Source organism: Nycticebus coucang, chromosome 9, assembly GCF_027406575.1.
Source record: "Nycticebus coucang isolate mNycCou1 chromosome 9, mNycCou1.pri, whole genome shotgun sequence".
Taxonomy (NCBI): domain Eukaryota; kingdom Metazoa; phylum Chordata; class Mammalia; order Primates; family Lorisidae; genus Nycticebus; species Nycticebus coucang.
Genome location: NC_069788.1, coordinates 61,232,337 through 61,254,135, shown reverse-complemented (window position 1 = coordinate 61,254,135; position 21,799 = coordinate 61,232,337). Strand labels below are relative to the sequence as shown.

At 41.1% G+C, this 21,799-nt stretch overlaps 2 protein-coding genes across 3 annotated transcripts in view; one reads left to right on the top strand and one right to left on the bottom strand.

Annotated features, from left to right (window-relative positions):
- Positions 1–2,333, bottom strand: part of DEK (DEK proto-oncogene) — a 28,482-nt gene extending 26,149 nt beyond the window's left edge. The window contains exons 1-2 of one of the 2 annotated variants that reach the window (XM_053600916.1): positions 1,922–2,333; positions 1,348–1,501 (exon numbers count right to left, since the gene is read on the bottom strand). In XM_053600916.1, the coding sequence (XP_053456891.1) occupies positions 1,348–1,492 (145 nt within the window). In that variant the 5' untranslated portion in view covers positions 1,493–1,501; positions 1,922–2,333. Of the gene's footprint in view, positions 1–1,347; positions 1,502–1,623; positions 1,747–1,921 lie in introns of those variants that run through there. The other variant, XM_053600917.1, reaches the window with a different exon arrangement.
- A 12,256-nt stretch (positions 2,334–14,589) lies between these two features.
- RNF144B (ring finger protein 144B) overlaps positions 14,590–21,799 on the top strand; it is a 178,504-nt gene continuing 171,294 nt past the window's right edge. Inside the window, exon 1 of the mRNA XM_053600919.1 lies at positions 14,590–14,785. The gene's annotated coding sequence lies outside the window, so the exon portion shown is untranslated. The remainder of the gene's footprint in view (positions 14,786–21,799) is intronic.

Sequence of the window (21,799 nt, the reverse complement as noted above, 5' to 3'; positions counted from 1 at the left end):
TCACCATGTTGGTCATTCATAGTCTGTTTACATGACTTTTTTCTGACATAAAGAAAATTTACCGAAGGAAGGGGGAGGTTTTGGTGGAGGGAGAGTAATGGGTGGGGCCACATCTATGGTGCATCTTGGAGTGGGTACAGGCGATTGCACTAATGTACACAGCTGTGATTTAACAATAAAAAAAAAAGAAAATTTACCAGCTCTATAATATCCCATCTCTTCCCTCACAGAAAGATTAACAAACAAAAAACTGGATGAAAAACTGCTGAGTCTTTTGCTAGTAGTGAGGTACTGCAACCAATTTTCAGTATGTATCATTAAAAAACAACTTATAATAATTAAGCAAAATTTATAATTAAAAAGCAGTGCTGTACTTCAATACAGACAAGCTCCCTTCTTAGGGCACATATCACGCTAAATAAACTAAAAGTATACCTTGCAATCTCAAACCAGATTGTATTTATAAAATGCTGACCCTGGGCTGACTGAAGCTTAAAAGAAACTAGCAGTTAAACCTGCGTTTGGGAAGAGAACTTCAACCTCTTCACAAGTTTGGCTGAGTTGCAGTCATGTCCGAAATAAACGGAGACTGGGCTAATCTAAAGAATGCTAAGAGCTGTGACTTAGCTTTTTAAATGTTGAAAATACCTCCCAAAGCTGGTGCTGCCTGGGATATCTTGGATAAACTGACAGAGTACCACTCACACTGTCAAGCTGTTTCACACTTACAGTCAAATAAGGGTTTATGGCTCCGAAACCAAAAGCTATACAAGCTCTGGACTCACATTTAACTTTCATGCTTCTCCTTTCATTTTTAACTACTTTCTGAAACAGCAACAGCTTTCACTGATGTTTCACAGTGAGAGAAACTCTCCCTTGAACGAAGATCAGCAAGTGCAAAAATATTTTGAAATATTAAAATATTTCTAGGATACCATCAATAACTTCTATCTCAAGACGTGATTATATGAAAGACCTTACAATAACTTCCAAAGGCAAAAGATGTGTAATGAAATTAGCAAATTAAAATAAAACATTCACTTACCAACTTTTAAAGTGCACACAGGTTATTTCTAAAAAAACAGATCTGAAACTTACAAACTTCCTGTCAAATGTCGGGCGGGCCAGCAGTCAGCTGCACTCCAAAATACATCATAACCAACGCAAACAAATAAGTAAAAAAACTGGAACTCACAAAATCAATTCTATACCGCTCCTCAATATAAAAACAGGTTTTTGCATACATTCTCGCTGAAAATCTCTCTTATTTAATGCTTCTAAGAGCCAAAAGAGCGAGAAAACTGCTTCCTAGAAAAAAAAAAAACTTCACTCTGAAAAATCCCCTACCTTTTTCTTCCTCCTCCTCCTCCTCGTCGTCGTCCTCGTCCTCTTCCTCACTCTCCTCTCGGGGGCCAGCCATTTCGGGCTCCTTCTCCGACGCGGGCTGGGCGGGGGTTCCCTCGCCCTCCGCAGCGGGGGCTGAGGAAGACATACTGTGGACCTGCGGACCGGGAGGAAGCGGACGTCTGGGTCTCCGTGCTCTGGTGGCCAGGACCCGGCGGCCTCCGAGACTGATGTGACCCTTCCAAGCCCCAGGGAGCGGGAGACCGCGGGAAACCCGACCTTAAAGTTGCCTCCTCCCGCAGCTGGGACAGCAGCGCTCGGTCCCCAGGGGCTGCTTCCTTCGGGCCCCGCCCGCCGTCCGGGGATTCCCCGAGGCGGGAACCCGCGCCCGCCCCTCCCGTCACCTCCCCCGTCCGCGCACGCGCCCGCAAGCCTGCGCCGTCCCCGGGTCGGCCCGAGTCGCCCGCAGCCCCACGTCCCCTCCCCCGCCCCAGGCCGTCGTCCAAATGGCCGCGTCCCTCCCTCGTCGGCTTCAACGGGGGCGACCGGGCCTCCTGTTCCTGGACGCAGCCCTCACCACGGGTCCCGGCCGCTGCGGGCCTGGCGCGCGAGGCAACAAGGAGGCTCCGGGAGGCGGCGGCAGCCGACGCTGAGGAGAAGGCGCGCGGACCGCTGTGTAGCGTGACGCTCGCGCCGCGCGCTCTGCTCCCTAGAATCAACAAGATTTTCAAAATGGCGGTTCGGGAAGGAGAGCGGGAATGCGGCGGCCAATCAGGGCCGCGAGCTGGGAGTTGGCGGGCGCGGGGCGGGGGAGGCGAGGCGGCCCGGCGCCTCCGCGGGAAGCACGCGCGGGAGGGCGGGGCCCCGGGGGAGCTCCCGGGCTGCGGGCGGAGGGGCGCGCGCTCGGGGCCGCGCCGGCTGCGCTTGGAGTCCTGGCGGCGTTCGGGCGGGAGTGCGGACTGGAGCGGGCGGCGAGCCGGCCTGGCTGCGCGGAACGGAAAGTCGCTAGGAGGCCTGCATGTTTATTGTCTCTGCAGTGGCTTTCCAGAAAAGATAATGAACAGTCCTGGGCCGGGGAAGGGGGCGGCAGGTAGTGGTAAAGAAGTTTATAGAAATCCCCTGAAGTCGCTAGCTACAGTGTTTTACGGAGGTGTGGGGGGGAGGGAGTATCTACTAAATGAGAGTAATCTCATCTCTTTAGTGTCCCAGGGGTGATGCTTGACCATGACTTTCAAGTCTGTATTTCTGAGACTTACAGGTAAGGTGCACCTTAAGGAAAAAGACCCTACTACGGTAAAGTTTCACATAACCCGCAGCATACATACACGCATCCGAAGGGGAAATTCCATCTCCCGTATCCCCTCCCTACACTGTCTCTCTGTTTTTTATACTAGAGAAAATACGGTAAATGCCCAGTCTGGCTTCTCCCAGAGTTTGGACCATTCCCGAAGTACCTTTACACTCTACATTTCAAAAACTCTTTTTTTTTTTGCAGTTTCTGGCCAGGGCTGGGTTTGAACCCACCACCTCTGGCATATGGGGCCGGTGCCGTACCCCTTTGAGCCACAGGCGCCGCCCAAAAAAGCTCTTGTCAGTATTCCTTCCTCTCTCCTCCCCCCACCCTTCGGCATGTGATTCCTTCTTTTTCTCCCAAGTCATTAACCACTAGGTGCCTAAAGGATCCTTCTACTCAATGGACTTGATCGAAATATGAGCCGTTAAATTTGCCTGAATGGACTCTGGGTTGCAGGTTGCAGGACAAAAATTAGATATTTTTTGAATCCCTTTTTCCCTTTTGTGCCTCTTCCCAAATAAACAAATGTCGTTTGTACCCTCAAGTTGTATGCTGTTTCCCATCCTACTGATTCTGTACAAATCCTATTCACTCTGTTATTGGGCTTGTATTGCAACGGAGCTTCTCACTGGTCTCCACCTTCAGCATGGCCATTTTTACTCTTAACCTCCACTAGTCACACATGATCTTTAAAAAAAAGTTACCAGATTGAGTATTCTCTTGCTTAAAACCCTCCAATGGCTCCTCATCACATTTGGAATAAAATCCAAAATCCTTACGGATTATAAAGCCCTACTCATCCAGCTGTTAATGGTCTTTCTGATCTATCTGTGACACAAATCCTAACACAAGCTTTCTTTGATGTTCCTCTGCAAGGCCAAGGTCATTCCCTCTTCGGAGTTTTATACTTAACATTTTTTCTGCCAGGATTGCTCTTCCCTCTGGCTATTCATATGACTTGCCTCCTCACAACATTTTGCTCCCCCAATGTTATCATTATTTCTTTACTATTCTTTTTCACCCATTCAGTCAGAAATATTACCGGAGCACTTGCCCTCTGCTGGTCTCTAGGAACTAGTGCAGGACCAAGTACTTGGGGTCTTGAAGCTTCCATTCTAGTTGAGAGAGTGAACAAATGAACAAGTGGATCTATATTGTATGACAAATCATGATAAAAGTAAAGCAAATTAAAGGAGATAGGATGTACCAGTAGGGTGGATGGGATTTTCTTTTGTATATTCAATAATTAAGGAAAAGTCTTGTTAGTAAGAAGACATTTGATCCTGAAGAAATCAGGATCTTTTCAGCAGTGGAAGCAGATATATTCTAAAGAATTCTCCAAACTATTAGATGTGAGGCATAAGAGTCAGCCAGAACTTGACAATGACTCTGGGTTTTTTGTTCCACAACCCTATGAACAGAGTATTTATTGAGATGAAGAAGACTTTGAGGGGTGGGAGTAGCCAGGACATTTTGTTTTAGACATAATTAGTTTTGAGATTCCTGTTATCTAAATGGAGACTCAGAATAGGCAGTTCGATTTGAGAATCTGGCATTCAAGTGAAGAAGCACTAGCTCAAGATATAAATTTAGCAGTTGTTAACATCATGGTATTTAAAGCCCTCAAACTGGATGAGATCACTAACAGAGTGAATATAGGTAGTGATGAGGAGAGGTTCAAAGTTGCACCCTGGAGCTCTCCAGTATTTAGAGGTTCAGGAGAGGAAGAGGAGCCAGCAAAGGAGGTGAGAAGGAATAACTAACTGTAGCCAGTGAAGTGGGAAGAGAATCAAGTGAAAATTGTGTCCCAAAGCCAACTGGCAAAGGAGTATCTTCAAAGGAGAGAGTGATCAACTAGGTCACATGCTGCTAAAAGGTTAGCTGAGATGAAAACTGAGAATTGATCATTGGGTATAACAATGCTGTATTATCAGTGACACGGACAAGAGATATTTCTGTGAGGTGGTGTGTATGAAGGTGCCAAGAGTGGTGATGTAGAGAGACAGGTAGGCAAGGCATGGACTCAGACACTCTTTCCAGGAATTTTGTTGTACAGGGGAGCAAAGAGATGGAGTGTAGCTTTTAAGAAGGAAGATACTGGCTGGGCACAGTGGCTCATGCCTGTAATCCCAGCACTCTGGGAGGCCAAGGCAGGTGGATTGCCTGAGCTCAGGAGTTCAAGACCAGCCTGAGCAACAGTGAGACCCTGCCTCAAAAAAAAAAAAATGTGGGCATTGTGACAGGCGCCACCTACTTGGGAGGCTGAGGCAAGAAAATTGCTTGACACCAAGAGTTTGAGGTTGCTGTGAGCTATGATGCCACAGCATTCTACCCAAGGTTAAAAGTAAGACTGTCTCAAAAATAAAAAAAAGATGTTATTGTATGTTTGTATGATGATGGGAATGAATCAGTAGGAGAAATTTTAATGCAAGAGAGGTAGTGGGAGCCAACCTAAAATAGGTATGTTATATTGTATTCTCTGTAAGCAGATGCTGACTCATAATTTGGGACACCAGATATTTATTAGGGGTCAAGACCTGTAAAAGGAAGGGGGAGGAAGCCAGACTGGGCAGAAAAAGAGGTCAAACTACAAAGACAACCCAACAAAGCTTCAGGCAACCCCATGGGGAGATCTGGAGCAAGTAATGCTCTTCAGGATATGCTGAGTGACTGGGTTTTTATCCCACACAGGTGGCATTCAGGAAGGGTATGACCTAGTGAAGTGACTCCAGCTTTGGCAGACCATGAAGAAGCTGACAGATAGAGGCTGTCTGCTGGCCATGGTCTCTGCACCTGAGCAGCAAATCCTTCTTTGAGGAGGGATCTGAGTGGCACATCTCCCTGTCTGCCACAGGAGATGAGATGAGATGTAGTACACAAGTGGGAGAGCTGTCCTTGAGACAGCGGACAGCATCCACATATTAACAGGAGGGAAGACAGAGGATATGGGCACAGACACAGGGTGGAAGTTGGCATGTGTAGTAGGAATTTTAGGAGTTCTATCTTAAGGTTTCTCAGTGAAGTCAGGAGCAAAATTATTGACAGTGAACGTGGGAGAGACTATTGGAGGTTTTAGGAAGGAAGAAATGTGAATTGGTCATGCAGAACAGTGGGAGATGAATAGAGTTGCCATAGAGCTGCAAGGACCCATTGGGATCAGTAGCCTTAAAAGCCAAAGTGAGACCAGTCAGCATTATTGTTTTTCCCCAGCCAAATTCAGCTACCTGAGAGGAGTTGCAAAAATAGTAAAAAAGCATTTACTCAGGTTGGCATTTGGCAGGCAAGTAGGAAGAAAGGGGAGAAGGCAAGTGAGTTGAGGCTATGCATGGGACAATGAAGATAGTGATAGACTATACAGCCTGAGCTGAGTAAGGAGGAAAGGAAGGGCAGGAGAAGGGTGAGATTTAGTGAGAAGGGGGCAGGACAAAGAAATAAGATCTTTATTTTTCTTTGTTACATTTATCATTACCACAATTTTTTGTCTATTATCTGTCTTCCTCACTAAACTTTTTGAGGCTGCAGGGACTTTGTCTTGTTCATCGCTGTACTCTCAGCACAAAAAAGCATTGCCTAACACCTAGTAGGCAGTCAATAAGTAAGTAAGTAATGAATGAATGAATGCAAGCCAAAATAAACTTTTATTATGAAGATCCAGAATATTTTCTGATTAAAGTGATGAGAAGGTATGGTAGTCAGGATAAAACAGGGTATTTTAATGGCGTAACAGCAAAACTTAATTCTTGTTTTTTATAAAAGCTCTCTGTCAGTTCAGGCAAATCTTTCATTCCTCTAGGCTGCTTTGAACTTATAGATCTACTATCTTAACATAAATCCTTCATGTTCACTGTCTAGGGCAGTGATTTTCAACCAGTGTGCTGTGAAAAATTTTAAAGATTGTTAATTATTTTCAAAAAAAGTTCAAAGCACAGTAAGTATATTCTTTTTTTGATCAACATAATTTAAGTGTGCCACAGAAGTTTAACTACAGGTTCAAATGTGCGGTGAGATAAAAATGGTTGAAAAACACTGAGCTAGGGGAAGAGAGCAGGAGAAGAACTCATAACTGCTTCTCTTCTGTGGTTCTGCTCATTGGCCAATGAAGATCACATGATCCCACCTAACCACAAAATTCTAGACAAAATGGGGGTGCAGAGGGAAGAGCTGATGGTGTTGCTGTCTCTGCCACGGAGGGGTTAATAATCGCAACCATATCTGGTACAACTGGGATGAACAGGGATGTGCCTGAAAATATGTAGATTTATTTTGGCAATTATTAAGATCCTCGTTCTTAACATTTCTCTCCTTTTGCCTGTGAGTTTTTACATACACTGCACACACATATTGATCTTTCCATACTCATATGTAGCTCTTGTATACACAGCTCGATCTTTCCCAGACTATAAGCTTCCTGGGCAGAGATTCTGCATGTGCTTTTATTATTCTATCCTGGTGTTTGGCATGGTGCCTTACACATAGCAAATACTTTTAAATACTTGTTTAACTAAAATGCACCCCCTTTTGGTTCACAGACGGTGGCGTGAGTCTGTCGTCTGGGTGCTATTTAAAGACTGTCCAGCGATACTCACTCAGTTAATTAACATGGATCGAATAAGCTGATGACCAGATTCTTTTTTAAACCTGGTCATAAGTATAGCGACACATTTGGTTCTTCTAAAAACAAGATATCATACTCTATTTTAGTGAAAAGAGTTAGTCAAAGTATACAGTTTATTAATTTGAGATTGGATTTGAAATCTTAATGGAACAATATCCAGTCAGTTGATGATAAACTAGATGTTCTAGCCTGACAGTGACCAGGGAGAACTACTCAGGTAAGCAGTTGGACAAGGTAAGAGGAATGGTGGTGAGACTTAGAAAACTTGGAGAACCAAGGATGAGTAGTAACCAAATTTTTGTTCCTCATAACTAATTTTGTTCTAAATATAGCAAATACTATTTGTAATGTAATTAACTTAATTGTTCTGTGGAATGAGACTAAAGAAATAGAGAAGCCTGGAGCTTTGGTATTCGCTCATTTGCTATAAAATAAGAAGGTCAAGTCTGTAGAAGGGAGCTTCTTTGTCTATGGACTAAGATTCAATGCTTAGGTTATATTTAAAGCTATCACTGTTGGCCAAGTTATAACATCACAGTCAGAACAATGTCTTCCACTACAAGTTGGCTAGATGTCAACATTGTCACAAGACTGTCAAATGGGGTATTCTCTTAGGATATAGATATCTCTAACTAAAATATTTCTATAAATCTTACTTTTAATCTAGATTTATAAATAAAACATTACTTGTTATAACTTATTCTTCATTTAAGGGAGCTAGAGAAGGGTGCCTGCTCCACAGGCAGCTTGGGTTTAAAAAATTAAATTTAGACTAAACAGATGTCTTCAAATTAGGAAAAGAAAAAGCTTTTTTTTTTAAGGTGATGCCACCTCTTAATAACTTTTTTGAAAAGTACATCTGTTGTATCTCTCTCCTATTCACATCTTAATATAATGCAGTGGTTCTCAAGTGAGGTGGGGGCATTGCAGTAATTTAATAATGTCTGGAGACATTACTGGTTCTCAGAACTGGGAGGAAATGCTACTGGTATCTAGTGATTAGAGACCAGGAATATTACTAAACCTCCTGCAATGTACAGGAAAGCCCTGCAACAAAGAATTACCTGGTTCAAAGTGCCAAAAGTGTTGACATGGAGAACTCTGAACTCTTGCAATGTGCTTATTTTTCCTACTACACCTCTGAAACTGTTCTCGTAAAGGGAAACAGTGACCAACCAATAGCTAAGTTGAAAGGCCTCTTTTGCATATTCCTATAGTATTGCTTCCATTCTATACAGCATTTGACTAAATACTGTCTTCTTTCAAAAACTTTTCTTCTTGATGTGCTGGTGGTGTTTTCTCTTGGTTTCCTTCCTTTGCTAGCTATTCTGTATCCGGTGTTTTGTCATGGATCCACCACAGGCCTTAGCTCTTACACATAATTTTTCAGGTGTTCTCATTCATACCTATGATATCAATGGCCTCCAGATTAATAAAGCCCAAATCTGTATGTTTAGCAAGTTCATTTCTTCTGGAGTACTGCCTATTGGATACCTTCATTCAGTAGCCCATCAACATCTGAAATTCAACATATTAAAAACTAATCCCATTCTCTTCTCTAGCAAATATCTCCTGTTTTTTACTGATTCATTTAACTGCTTTGTTGTCCACTTTGTTGCTTAAGCTTGACAATTTGAAGTCATCTTTGGCCTCTCCCTCTTTTCTTTTCTTTCTTCTTTTTTTTTCTTTCCTTAGCATGTTTTTTATTATGGGGTATTGGGTGTTACCTTTTATAATCAGGAGAGAAGGAGTCACCCCCTTTCTGCCTCTATACTGTCAATCCTTAGCATTCTGTGAATCACATATGCCTCTCTTTAATCACATGGCTATCTTTTCACAAGTGTCTTCATGTTGTCTTCCCTCTGTGCATGTGTCTGTATTTATTTCACCTTTTCATATTGTATTAGGACCCATGCTAATGACTTTATTTTAACTTGATTGCCTCTGTAAAGATTCTATTTCCAAATAAGATCACATTCCGAGGTATTGCTGGTTAGGACTTCAACATATCTTTTTTGGAATTAGATAAAATTAAACCTTTTTCATTTTGTTCCTGGTACATTTCTTTTAGACAGAAATATTTGAGAGTATTTACTTTTACAGAGAATTCAACTGTATTATAGCCTGAGCTCATGAATTCGGGACCAGCCTGAACCAGAGCGAGACCTCATGTCTAAAAATAGCTGGGTGTTGTGGCAGTTCCCTGTAGTCCTACATACTTGGGAGGCTGAGGCAGGAGAATTGCTTGAACCCAAGAGTTTGAGATTGCTGTGAGCTGTGATGCTAGGGCACTCTACCAAGGGTGCTAAGTGAGACTCTGTCTCAAAAAAAAAAAACTAGTGTAAGACAAAAAATGTAAGAAGCAGTGACAAATCATAAATTAAGCACAAATCATAGTTAAATCTAAATGGATAATGCTAATGTGATTGCAAATTGCCATGTAAAAAATTAAGAAATGATTTGTGAAACAGAAGAGCCTTTCTATGAGGAAAGATATAAAAATAACCTGAAACTAAAATCTGTGTTACTTTAAAGAAAAGAAGGGGAAAAAACTGAAAATAAAAATAAATGGGTGAAGCTGGGAGGGGGAGAACAAAAGAAGCCTCTCCCTCTTTTCAACTCCCCACATTAAGTACTCTAGATTCTAAACCTCAAAATATCTCTCATACTCATCTCTTTTTCTTTCAGGCCTTATCAGCTCTCAACTAAACTGTTAACAATTGTCTCCTTGCTGGTCTCTCTCCCTGAAGCCTCATCCTTTCCCTTACTGAAAAACTAGTTCGCCAAACAAGGATTGCAAGTCCTATAGACTAGCTAGTGTATTTGTCTGACAAACACAGATTAGTCTATTAAGACTCAAAACATTGTCTTTTTTTTTTTTGAGACAGAGACTCACTCTGTGACCTAGGTGGAGTGCCAGGGCATTCTAGCTTACTGCAACTTCAAACTGTTGGACTTAGGAGATCACCTTGCCTTAGCCTCCCAAGTAGCTGGGACTATAGGTGCCCACCACAAGGCCTGACCAGTTTTTCTAGTTTTAGTAGAGATAGGGTCTCACTTTTTCTCAGGCTGGTCCTGAATTCCTGAGCTCAGGCTATCCACCTCTTTTGGCCTTCCAGAGTGGTAGGATTACAGGCATGAGCCACTATGCCTGGCCTAACATTTTCTTTTTGAAGAAGCATTCTTCATGTTTCTGAATCTGAGACTTCTTTCTCTCCCTCCTATATTGTGCTCCCTCAGTACATTGCTCATATCTTTATTACGGTATTTATGAAATTATATTGTAATTACTTATTTACATGTCTGCCTTTATAGTGAACATCTACTGAATTGTCTTCCTAGGGTATCCATTCTAAACAACTGCCCTTCCCTTCAACCTTCTCAAGTATCTTTCCATCCTCATTTCCAGTCCTATAGTCATCATCTGTATAATTAGATGAAAAACTCTTGTAACATCATGACTATGACCCACATAAGGACAGGTAGTCCTAGGAATTTGGGATTGAGAGAAAGATCATTTCTATTTGGTAATTGTATATGTAACATATAAAGTTAGAAACTGTAGGGACCAGTTTTCTGCCAGTCAAACTGGAGAAACCTTATTCTACAGCAGTGGTTCTCAACCTTACTAATGCCATGATGTATTTTCATTGTTACAAAGGGGTTGCCACCCATAGGTTGAGAACCGCTGGGAGAAGCCAAGAGAGAAGAATGGAAATGAACAAGGATCAGGTAAGGCAGTGTGACAGATAATTTTACTTGTCAACTTGACTGGGCCATGGGACACTTGATATTTCGTTAAATGTTATATCTGGGTGTGTCTGTGTGAGGGTGTTTCTGGAAAAGATAGTAGGTAGATTGGGGGACTCGGTGCAGCAGATGGCCCTCTACACTGTGGCTGGGCACCATCTAACATGTTGAGGGCTCAAATGTAGAACAAAGAGGTGGAGGAAGGTTGAATTCACTCTCTGCACGATTACTTGAGCTGAAATATTGATCCTTTCCTGCCCTTCGTGTTCCTGGTTCTCAGGCCTTCAGACTCAAACTGGAATCTATAATGTCAGCTCTCTGCCTCTCGGCCTTTGAACTATACTCAGCTTTCCTGGGTCTTCAGCTTGCAGATGTAGATTGTGGAACTTCTCAGCCTTCATAATCACATGAGTCAATTCCTTATAATAAATCCTCCCCCATATACAGAGGGTGCCAAAAAATGTATACACATTTTAAGAAAGGAAAAAACTATATTAAATTGTAATACTCAAGTCACATTTGACTTTTGCAATTACAAGAGAAGCTCAGTGTGACTTGTATTCATCTTTTGCTATCAGTATATATTATTATAAATTTAATACAGTTTTTCCTTTCTTAAAACGTGTATATATTCTTTGGGTACCTTTAATGTATATGTTATATGGATATAGGTTATATACACACGTGTCTGTTTCTCTGGAGAACCCTGACCAACACAGGAAGAACAGGAATTCCTTACTGTATTCAACTCCTAATTCCAAATTGTTGAAGAGACGTGTGAGTATCCATGCCTTTGGTCAGGTCTTAGTGCTATTGTTCCCTCTTACCAATTTGGAAAAAGAGAAGTCAAAGAGTTAAGATAAAAAGAGGAGAGAAGAGATGAAAATGAAAAAAACATTTGAAGGAAAATGGAAATGAACCAAACTGAAATGAAAGACAGAAGGTAGCAAATGATCTGAAAAAATATTATTAAGAAAAATGATTTAGCAGTAAAATGTTTGGCTGTCCTACTCTGACTCTGCTCTCCTAAGAGCAACCAGCCTTTCTGCCTTCCTTACTTCTGTCCATTTGCTGTCAGAATCAGGCAGGAAGATCTAGCAGGGGAGCTCTGGTACCTCCTAGTGCCCTAGCTCTAGCCCTCCATGGTTACAGAGAGATGACTCCGTTCTTGGGGGCAGCCAGAGCTCTCTAGACCTTAGCAAATCTAGAGAGCATGGTCTAATGGAAATATCATGGACTTTGATTTCAGACAGATGGGTTCAAATTGAGGAAGGTTATAAAATGATTAGATGTGAGAGACAATAGAAATAAAACGACTCTCAAAAGGAGAGGGAGGGAGCAGGGGTAGAAGCATGCCAAGTTTTCTGTTACATAGTAGGAAATTGGGGATATATATCAAAGTGACTCCTATGTATCAAATTTCCCTTTAATTTATTCCACTACTCAGTTACAAATCAACATTCTTTTATCCTTGAACTGTGTGAGATAGTCACTATATAAATATTTAGATATTTAAGAAAAAAAAAAGCACCATCTTTTCTCTATCTCTAATATCTATTTACATCTATTGTTTCTTGATTGTTTACCAGCAATGACTTTGCTACCTCCACATCTCCCTTCTAGGAAGGCTTGTCTCTTAGGAACAGTCATGGGACTGAACTAAGATTCCACAAACCAGATTCCAGGAGGATCTCACTGTTTGTTTTCTTTGTCCTTTTTAGAATTCTTCTTCCTGATTTGTCATCTTACTCTTATCTCTATCTCCTATCTTCATTAGTTCTCCACCTGTAGCCAGTAGTCTTTCTCAAACAAAAGTATGACCTCATGTTTAGATGGCATATAAAATTTCAATGCCTCCCCATTGTCTGTGAAATAAAGGGCAATTTTTAACATATGGCCTAGAAGACTCCGTATGATCTGGCCTTTGCTTACCTCTCCAGCCTTGTCTCGCTCTCCATTCTTCATATAAGGCACCAAAATTTCATTCCCAGTAAAGGATCCTCCAGCCATAGTGAACCTCTTTAAATTCCTTTAATTATCATGTTCTTGCTTACCTTTGTTTTTCTCTCCCCTGCTGGAAAACTTTCTTCTCCTGTTCTTTGGTTGCAGGCCACATTCTCCTTACTCTTCAGGTATCATGTATACTGCTTCCCGTGTGTGCCATGCTCTATCAGAGCAGCTACTTTTAATAGCTTCTTTCTTTATCTACTCCCCGCCCTCATTCAGCTTGATGAGGACAGGGATGTTGTCTTTCTGTTAGCTCTTCCACTCCTAGCACCCAGCAGTATCTGGTTTTAGCAAGTGATCAATAAATGCTGGCAGAAAGAAATGAGAATGCCAGTGTCTTCTTTGCACTGACCACCCCCACTTCCCCTTCACTTCTGCTTATATAAGCTAAGTTATTCTTCATTAGATGCATCATTTATTTGGTGAGTTTATCTTCCAATACTTATTTCCTACCCAACCGTTTTAGTAAGTGCCCATTTGTTTCAGCCCTCAGGTTAGAAAGTTACTCAATAAATCTAGAGATGACAGAGTCTCTTTAATAGGTATTTGTGTTTTTCAAGGCTCTGGTCCAAACTGGTTGAGAAGTTAATTCCTAGCAGCCTTTAAATTATAACATGACTAACTGTGAATAATGTCACAATGCATATATGTATATATATATAGATATGTGTATTTTTTTGAATGAATGAATGATTGATTGAAGGAATAAGTGGAATGTTATTTAACAATTTACCTTCCATATTCCCAGTAGGGATTATGTCACTCCCAGCTCCTGCATGTTGGTGATAAGGTGATGTTTCACACATCCCTTCCCCTTCTTCTTATCATCTGTATTATTCAGCAAGCTCTGTCCATTGATGGTTCCTTCTCCATTAGAACGCTTTTCTTTGAACACAACCATCTGCCTAAGGATGTGAACCTCAGAACTGAGTCACTCCTAAGTGAGAACCGAAGCTCCCGGGGTGAGTCTAGTAATGAAAGCCAGAGTGAAATTAACTGCTCTTGCCCCGACTTAGGGCCCGGACAGGTGGCAGGTATCAACAATGCTGGCAAAAAAGACTTGTCTTGTGACGCTGAACGTGTCCTTCCCTAGGCCAATCTAACGTCTTGACAATTGAAGTTTAAATAGTGGGGATGTCTACATTTTAAAAACACTAAAATGAAAGAAGTTATTTTGGAAAAATTTAAATGACTGATAGGAGATTCTCAGAGCTCAATCTTTACATGAATAGCAAGTGTTAAATGATGTGGTCAAGACAAGAGGACAGAGGCAGGAGATGAATGTAAATGATGCCCTACTTTGAACGTCCTTGGGCTGATCAAAGAGTATTAAAGGGTTTTCTGAAGTTATCCACTCCGAAGAATTTCAAGGACCTCATTCGCTGTTTCCTTCCCGAAGACAGTGAGTGTATGTGTATCGTGGGTGGGGGGGGGTGGGGGGTGGGTGCGCGCGCCAGAAGGGAAGGGAGCGTAGAGCGGCCACCGCTCTCCAGAATAAACAGCAGAGGGAGAGGCTCGGCGGCGCCCGCGGAAGGAGCGGAACGGGGCGAAGGGCGAGTGCGGATGGGGGGGAGGACGAGGTAGGGCAACTGGGGTGAGTGCCTGAGGAGGGGGCCCGAGACGCACCGAGGGGCTGGGAGCTAGGAGACCGAATGCCTTGGATACCCGAAGTCGCTGCCCGAAGAAGCTGACAGCGGACCCGGAGCGGGCGCACGCCCCGGGGTCGCCCTCGGGTCCCGGGTCTCCCTGCTCGGTACTCCGACCTCCGGCGCGAGGTAAGGATCGGCGCGGGGTGCTGCGCTAATCCTCGCACTGCCGGGACCCGCCGTACGAGGGGCCCGCTCGGCTTCCCCTGGGCTGTCACCTCGCCTCCTTCCCTCTAGCTGACGCCCCAGCGGATGGCCCACAGCAGTTCCAACCCTCGAGATTCAAGTTTCTACGCCGCGCAAGTGAGATCCAGTGTCCTCTTCACACTCGCGCATGAGTTGCTCCCCTTTCTCCGGGCAGCTCCCGAAACCCTGCAGTCCCTGCTCTGAGGTGGGGGTAGGCAGGAAGTCCGCCAGCTCTCCAGGTGTGTGGTGCAGTCGCAGACGCACGATTTCCCCTAGGGTCTGTAATTTCCAGGCTGAAATGTCACGACTCTCCTTCCAGAACATGCCCCCCTTTACCCCCTTACGTTCCTATCCCCACTTTGGGAAGAATATTGACTCTTAATTAAGGTAAGTGTGCTATCTTATCTTTTCTATTTGCATCGTTTGGGTTTTTTTTCCCCCCTTAAATATTGTGATAAGTTTATATGGGTTTCAGGATGACTGGGGTGCTAGAACTTTATTACAGCTTAAAACAATAGCTAATGCTCAGGAGCTGAGGGAAAAATACCTGGCCCCCACCCAGAGATCTAATTCAGAAGTCTGTAGAAGTTTGCTGTGTTCTCTCTCTCACACACACACTTGTAAACATTTAAAAAGCACTTAAGTGATTGTGATAGCCACCCCACCCCAACCAACACAGTATCTGTAAGGTTGGTGAGGGAGAGGGGACACCCAAGGTTACTAAGCATCACTTGGAAATATTAGTGTGGATGGAGATTGAAAATACAGTGAAAAGAGTGAAAGTCAGGTCCTTTCAAGTTGGTGAATTTGTGTGCTGTCATTGGTTCCAGGATGGCAATTTTGGGAAGGGAGGGTTAACTCAAATGAGGTGTGGGGAGGAATGCTGTGCTTCTAAGAGTTAAAGAGGTAGCCTTTAAACATCAAATTTTTAAATGTAAGGATTCCTTTACAAGTACTCTGGCATTCAGTTAGAAAGGGCTGAGGCCTATTCTTCCTAGAAGCAGAAAATCTTCCTTTACTGCTCCCTTGCCTGAGGTTTTGTCAATAATTTAATGCGGGTTATTGGCATTTTTACATGTTGCTTCCTTTAAGGCTGAAGACTCAAATGGACTATTATCTCTGGGAACCAAGAGGAAGTGTTATATAAATTAATTTAGATCCTGTTTACATTCGTAATTATTTGAACAAGTTTTATCATCCTAAATTAAGAGAATCCTGGATGTTTCTCTATCTTGCCCTTTATCACAGATGTACATACATCTGCTGCTTTTCAGTATCCTGTATGTACCAGAACCATTCTAAGTATCTATCAAACCATCAGAGGGTAACTGCCAGGGAAAATAAGATTTTTACTCATCTGTCTCTTGGAAAATCAAAGTGAAGGACTACTTTTTAAAAATACCATAAAGTAAGCATAATATTAAAATACATATTTCTTTTTTGAAACCAGATGTTTGCTATGAAATAGGGATGGTATTTGGTACCTGCTTTTAAGGATATTAAGAACAAACAGGAGACTGTCAAGTATTTTGAACTTTTAAGAGTCACTGTCTAGCTATTGAGCCAATGTGATTGTTTTCCTGGCAAACTTTTTCACCTTTCTAAAATTAACTTTCCCCCAGGAAAAATAGTGCAGATGCACATGATTCAGCCAATACTGTTTGAATTTTGTAATGTTCTTAATTCATCTCTATAGATCTAGTGTTTGCAATCTGCACCACAAAATATGCAGAAATACTCACTGTTTGCTGACCTTTGCAAAGCATTAGCTTAACAAGGGTAATTATGGAAAGGGTACGATATTATGTTATGTATTTTATTGGTTAAGGCAAAACTATTATTATTTTCCTAAGGTTTTTGTGTACATGTGCGTACACTGGGTCTGGGACTTCCATAATTACATATTTTATGTATATATGACACATGTTTTCAATAGGAACAAAACCCACAATATTTTTCTCTGTGGCAGAGCATTGGGTTTTGATTACTTTTTCATGGAAATTTTAATATGACTGAGCCATAGGCGCCGCCCATTTTCTCATATTTCTTATTACAGCAAGACAACAACAGGAAATCTTATTCATCCTGATTTTCCATTTACATCTCAAATGTTGATTTATTTGATGCAAGTTTTGCAAGCACGTACAAGTGGTTCAGGCTATCACATCTACGTGACAGGTTTTACACAAGCTGTTAACTTGCTCGGGAATTACATAAAATAAAAACACATGTAACAGGAATAGTTATGGCTTCAGGAATAATTTTCCAAGTGATCTGAAAGAGAAGAAACTTCAGGAATATGAATTGTGTGTCTATCAATGTCGTAGGAAAATGATGTGCCTCTCTAATTTTATGACAAGAGGTTAGTGACAATTCTGAGTACATTTCTTCACCCTCAAACACAGTAGATCACTGATTTTAGGAAGAAACATCCTGTTCAATTTGAAAAATCAATAATTATTTTAAAATACAGAAAGTTTATGGGAAGATTGGACAGAGATGATCTGTACTGTGGATGTTACAGATTTCCAGGGAAGTCCTACAAATGGTAGAAAAAATTCTGCTGGCTGATGGAAGTTGCAGTTGTGAACAGCTACATCCTTTACTCATTAGATAAGAAGGAGAGTGGAGAAAAAGTGCAGACAACTTTCTTACAGGAGAAATCTCATCACTCAGAGAGGTAATTTCTGCTAGCCCAGAATTAGGAGTTAAGATGGATCCTGTTGCATGTAGTGTGGCCACTGGCTGACTCTATAGTCAGATGAAAGGAGAAGGAAAAAGTTGAAACGTGCTGTGATTCGCTCTACCAGTTCAGAGAGAGGAGAGAGACAAGATCAGAGAAGGGATCTTGGACTCTATAAAAGTTTATTTTTAAATGCCTGAACTTCATTAAAATAGAAACCTTTGTCTCAGTCTGCATACACTTCTATACATGATCTTATTTTATCTTTAAAACAATTGCTTTAGCATCAAAGAGCCATGATCTTTGGATTCAAAAGATTATGTATTAAATACTTTCCTAGCACTAATAATGGAACTTTTGCAAGTTAGTTTTCTTAGTCTCATTTCCTTAACCAGGAAATCAAAGTTTGAATACCTGGACAAGGTAATATTTACCTCATAGAGCTGTAAAGATTACACAGGATAATTACATAGAAATTTTTAGAACACAGAGTGGTGATCGTAACATTGCCTTAGATGGCCCAGAGGGAGTATGGAGCAAGAAGAGGCTTTCAATGATGAAACTCTGAGGACACAGAGAAGTCTACAAAAGGAGACTAAGAAGGAGTGACCAGAGGGTACTAGGAAGAGCAAGAGAGAAAAAAGTGGAGAATCAAAGGAAATATAGAGGGGCGGCGCCTGTGACTCAGTGAGCAGGGCGCCAGCCCCATATACCGAGGGTGGTGGGTTCAGACCCAGCCCTGGCCAAACTGCAACAACAACAAAAATAGCCGGGCGTTGTGCCGGGTGCCTGTAGTCCCAGCTACTCGGGAGGCTGAGGCAGGAGAATTGCCTAAGCCCAGGAGTTGGAGGTTGCTGTGAGCTGTGTGACGCCACGGCACTCTACCAAGGGCAATAAAGTGAAACTCCGTCTCTACAAAAAAAAAAAAAATCAAAGGGAATATAGAAATTTTAGATGTAGAAAACAGTTATTGGTGTCCTATATTATGAGGACAAAGAAATTTCCATTGGCTTGAGCAATTAGAAGCTTGGTATGACCTTAGCTAAAGTCAGTTTTAGTGGAGAGTTATAGGAGAAAGAAGACTATCTGAATTTATATCTCCTAGTGGGCTATCAACAAAACACCTAAATATATTCTCTGTTTTGAAAAACAAATTATATCATATTGTAGGATGAAATATACAACCTAAAAGAATTATTATCAGACATGAGACTGAATTCATGAGAATCATATTTTCTAAATTTCTGATTTTATTGCAGGAATTTTAGTGAAAATATATTTGATTTTGCATTTAATAAAATCATTTGTAAAGTTCAAGGTTTATATATTACATACAAAAAGTATTATAGATTTTTTTTGTTTTTGCTGCATAATGAAATGTCAAGCAAAGATTTTTTTTTTTTTAGAGCCAGAGTTTCACTTTATCATCCTCGATAGAGTGCCGTGGCGTTATAGCTCACAGCAACCTCCCCCTCTTGGGCTTAGGCGATTCTCTTGCCTCAGCCTTTCAAGTAGCTGAGACTACAGGTGCCCGCCACAATGCTAAACTATTTCTTTGTTGCAGTTTGGCCAGGGCCAGGTTTGAACCTGCCACCCTCAGCATATGGGGCTGGCGCCCTACTCACTGAGCCACAGGTGATGTCTGCAAAGATTATTCTTATATCTGGCATGGGAGCCTAGTTAGCAGCATGCAAGAATAGGGCATAAGACAGAGTCAGAGTTCCTGATCTGTATGCCCTGCAGCACACTGGACTGAAGTCATGAGTTTTCATTCTTCTGGCCCTAGTCCTTTTTTCCTATGACAGCACCATGTAGCATAATCATCCAAATTAGATCCCTGTTAAGATTAATCTTAATGTTCAGGAGTAAATATGAGTTCCCATATCTCATTAAGTAATTTGGATAGAATGATCTTAGTTTAGGTAAAGTGTATGAGTTGATTCCTATAAGGAAAAAGTATAATCATACATTATTGTCTTGTAGAATTTAGGTTTCTCTCAACACTGTAAGAAAAAAGACAAATATAAGAAGAGAAAAATAAATAACAAAAAGGATTGTGCATCTCAACATAGTCAAGTCTAGAATTCACAGAAAACTTGCTTTAGTTATGAAAGCTATTTATAAATGTTGGTGTAAGATTATTTGGAGCAAGCCTACATGCTATAATTCTTGAACAATGTGAGATTTTCTGCTTTGGTGACTATTAAATACAGTAAAACAGAGCAAACAAAATAAATATCAACCATTTTAAATTGACTTAAATAATTAATTGTATTTTAAGAGGAATATCTTGATTTCACTGTAAACACTCATAAATTCATGTAAGTTAGGATTGTAGGTCTTATAAAGGTAGAGGCAGCCTCAGAAGTTGGCTGGTCTCATCGATTATTTATTTTACAAATGAGGAAACTGATTGATCTGCCCAGATCATCAGTTAGCTGGTAGTTGAACAAAAGTTATTGCAGGAGCTTCCTGATTCTTAGTGACATTCTCTTTAGCTTTTTTGTCTTATGATTTAAAAATTAAGTACTTAATAAACTGTTGTGTATTTGATCAATATCTTGAGTTTTGGGAGACAGAGCCTCATTCTGTGGTCCTGGATAGAGTGTTGGATAGAGTGCTATGAGTCACGCTCATAGCAACCTCAATTTCTTGGGCTCAATCTTCTTGCCTCAGCCTCCCAAGTAGCTGAGACTACAGGCACCCACCACAACACCCAGCTAGTTTTTCTATTTTTGTTAGATACAGGGTCTTGCTCTTGCTCAGGTTGGTCTTGAACTCCTGAGCTCAGGCAATCCACCTGCCTTGGCCTTTCAGAGTATTAGGATTATAAGTATGAGCCATCACACCTGGCCCAGTATCTAGCTTTTTATGTTTCAGAAATACCAGGTGTATTTCTGACAGACCAATGGAACAGAACAGTGAGCCCAGAAATATATCCACACCTCTATAGTGAACTTACCTTTGATAAAGTTGTGAAGAACATATGGTGGGGAAAGAATATATGAATTTATCTTCAATAAATGGTGCTGGGACAACTGGATATCCGTATGCAGAAAAATAAAATTAGACCCTGATATCTTTCTATATACAAAAATCAACTCAAAATGAATTAAAAACTTAAATGTAAGACCTGACACTATGAAACTACTAAAAGAAAATGGGGGATACTTTAGGAGATTGGTCTAAGCAATGATTTCTTGAGTAATAATCCCAAGCACAGGCAACCAAAACAAAATTGGACAAATGGGATCACATCAAAGGAAGAAATCAATAAAGGGAAAAGACAGCCCATAGAATGGGAGAAAATATTTGCAAACTACCTGTCTGACAAGGGATTATAATGAAAATATACAAGGAGCTCTAATAACTTAATAAGCAAAGATTAAATAATCCAGTTAAAAGAGGGAAAAATATCTGAATAGACATTTCTCAAAAGAAGACATGCAAGTGGTCAACAGGTATATGAAAAAATTCTCAACATTATTAGTCATCAGAGCAATGCAAATCAAAGCTACAATGGGGTATCATTGCACTCCATTTAAAATGGCTTTTATCAAAAAGACAGGCAATAATGAATGCTGAGGAGGATGTGGAGAAAGGGAAACTCTTGTATACTGCTGGTGGTAATGTAAATTAGTGTAGTCACTATGGAGAACAGTATCGAAGTTCCTCAAAAACTAAATATAGAACTACCATATGACCCAGCAATCCCACTGCTGGGAATATTAAGAAGATATCTGCACTCCCATATTTACTGCAATACTATTCACAACAGCCAAGATTTGGAATCAACCTAAGTGTCCATCAGTGGATGAATGGATAAAGAAATGATGGCACATATATTCAATGGAATGTTATATAACCACAAAAAGAATGAAATCCTGCCATTTGCAACAACGTGGATGGAACTGGAAGACATTATGTTACGTGAAATAAGCAGGCACAGAAAGATAAATCTTGCATGTTCTCATTCATATATAGGAACCAAAATATTAAAAATGATTGATCTCACATAGAGAGTGGAATGATGGTTACCAGAGGCTGGGAAGGGTAATAAGGATAGGAGTATAAAGTAGGGATGGTAATTGGGTGCAAAAAATAGTAAGATAGTTAAGTAGAATGAACTATATTTGATAGCACAACAAAGTGAGTATGATCAACAGTAAGTTAGGGCATACTTTAAAATAATTTAAAGGGTGGAAGTAGAATGTTCCTACCACAGACAAATGGTAAATGTTTGAGGTGGTGGATACCCTAATTACCTAAATTTG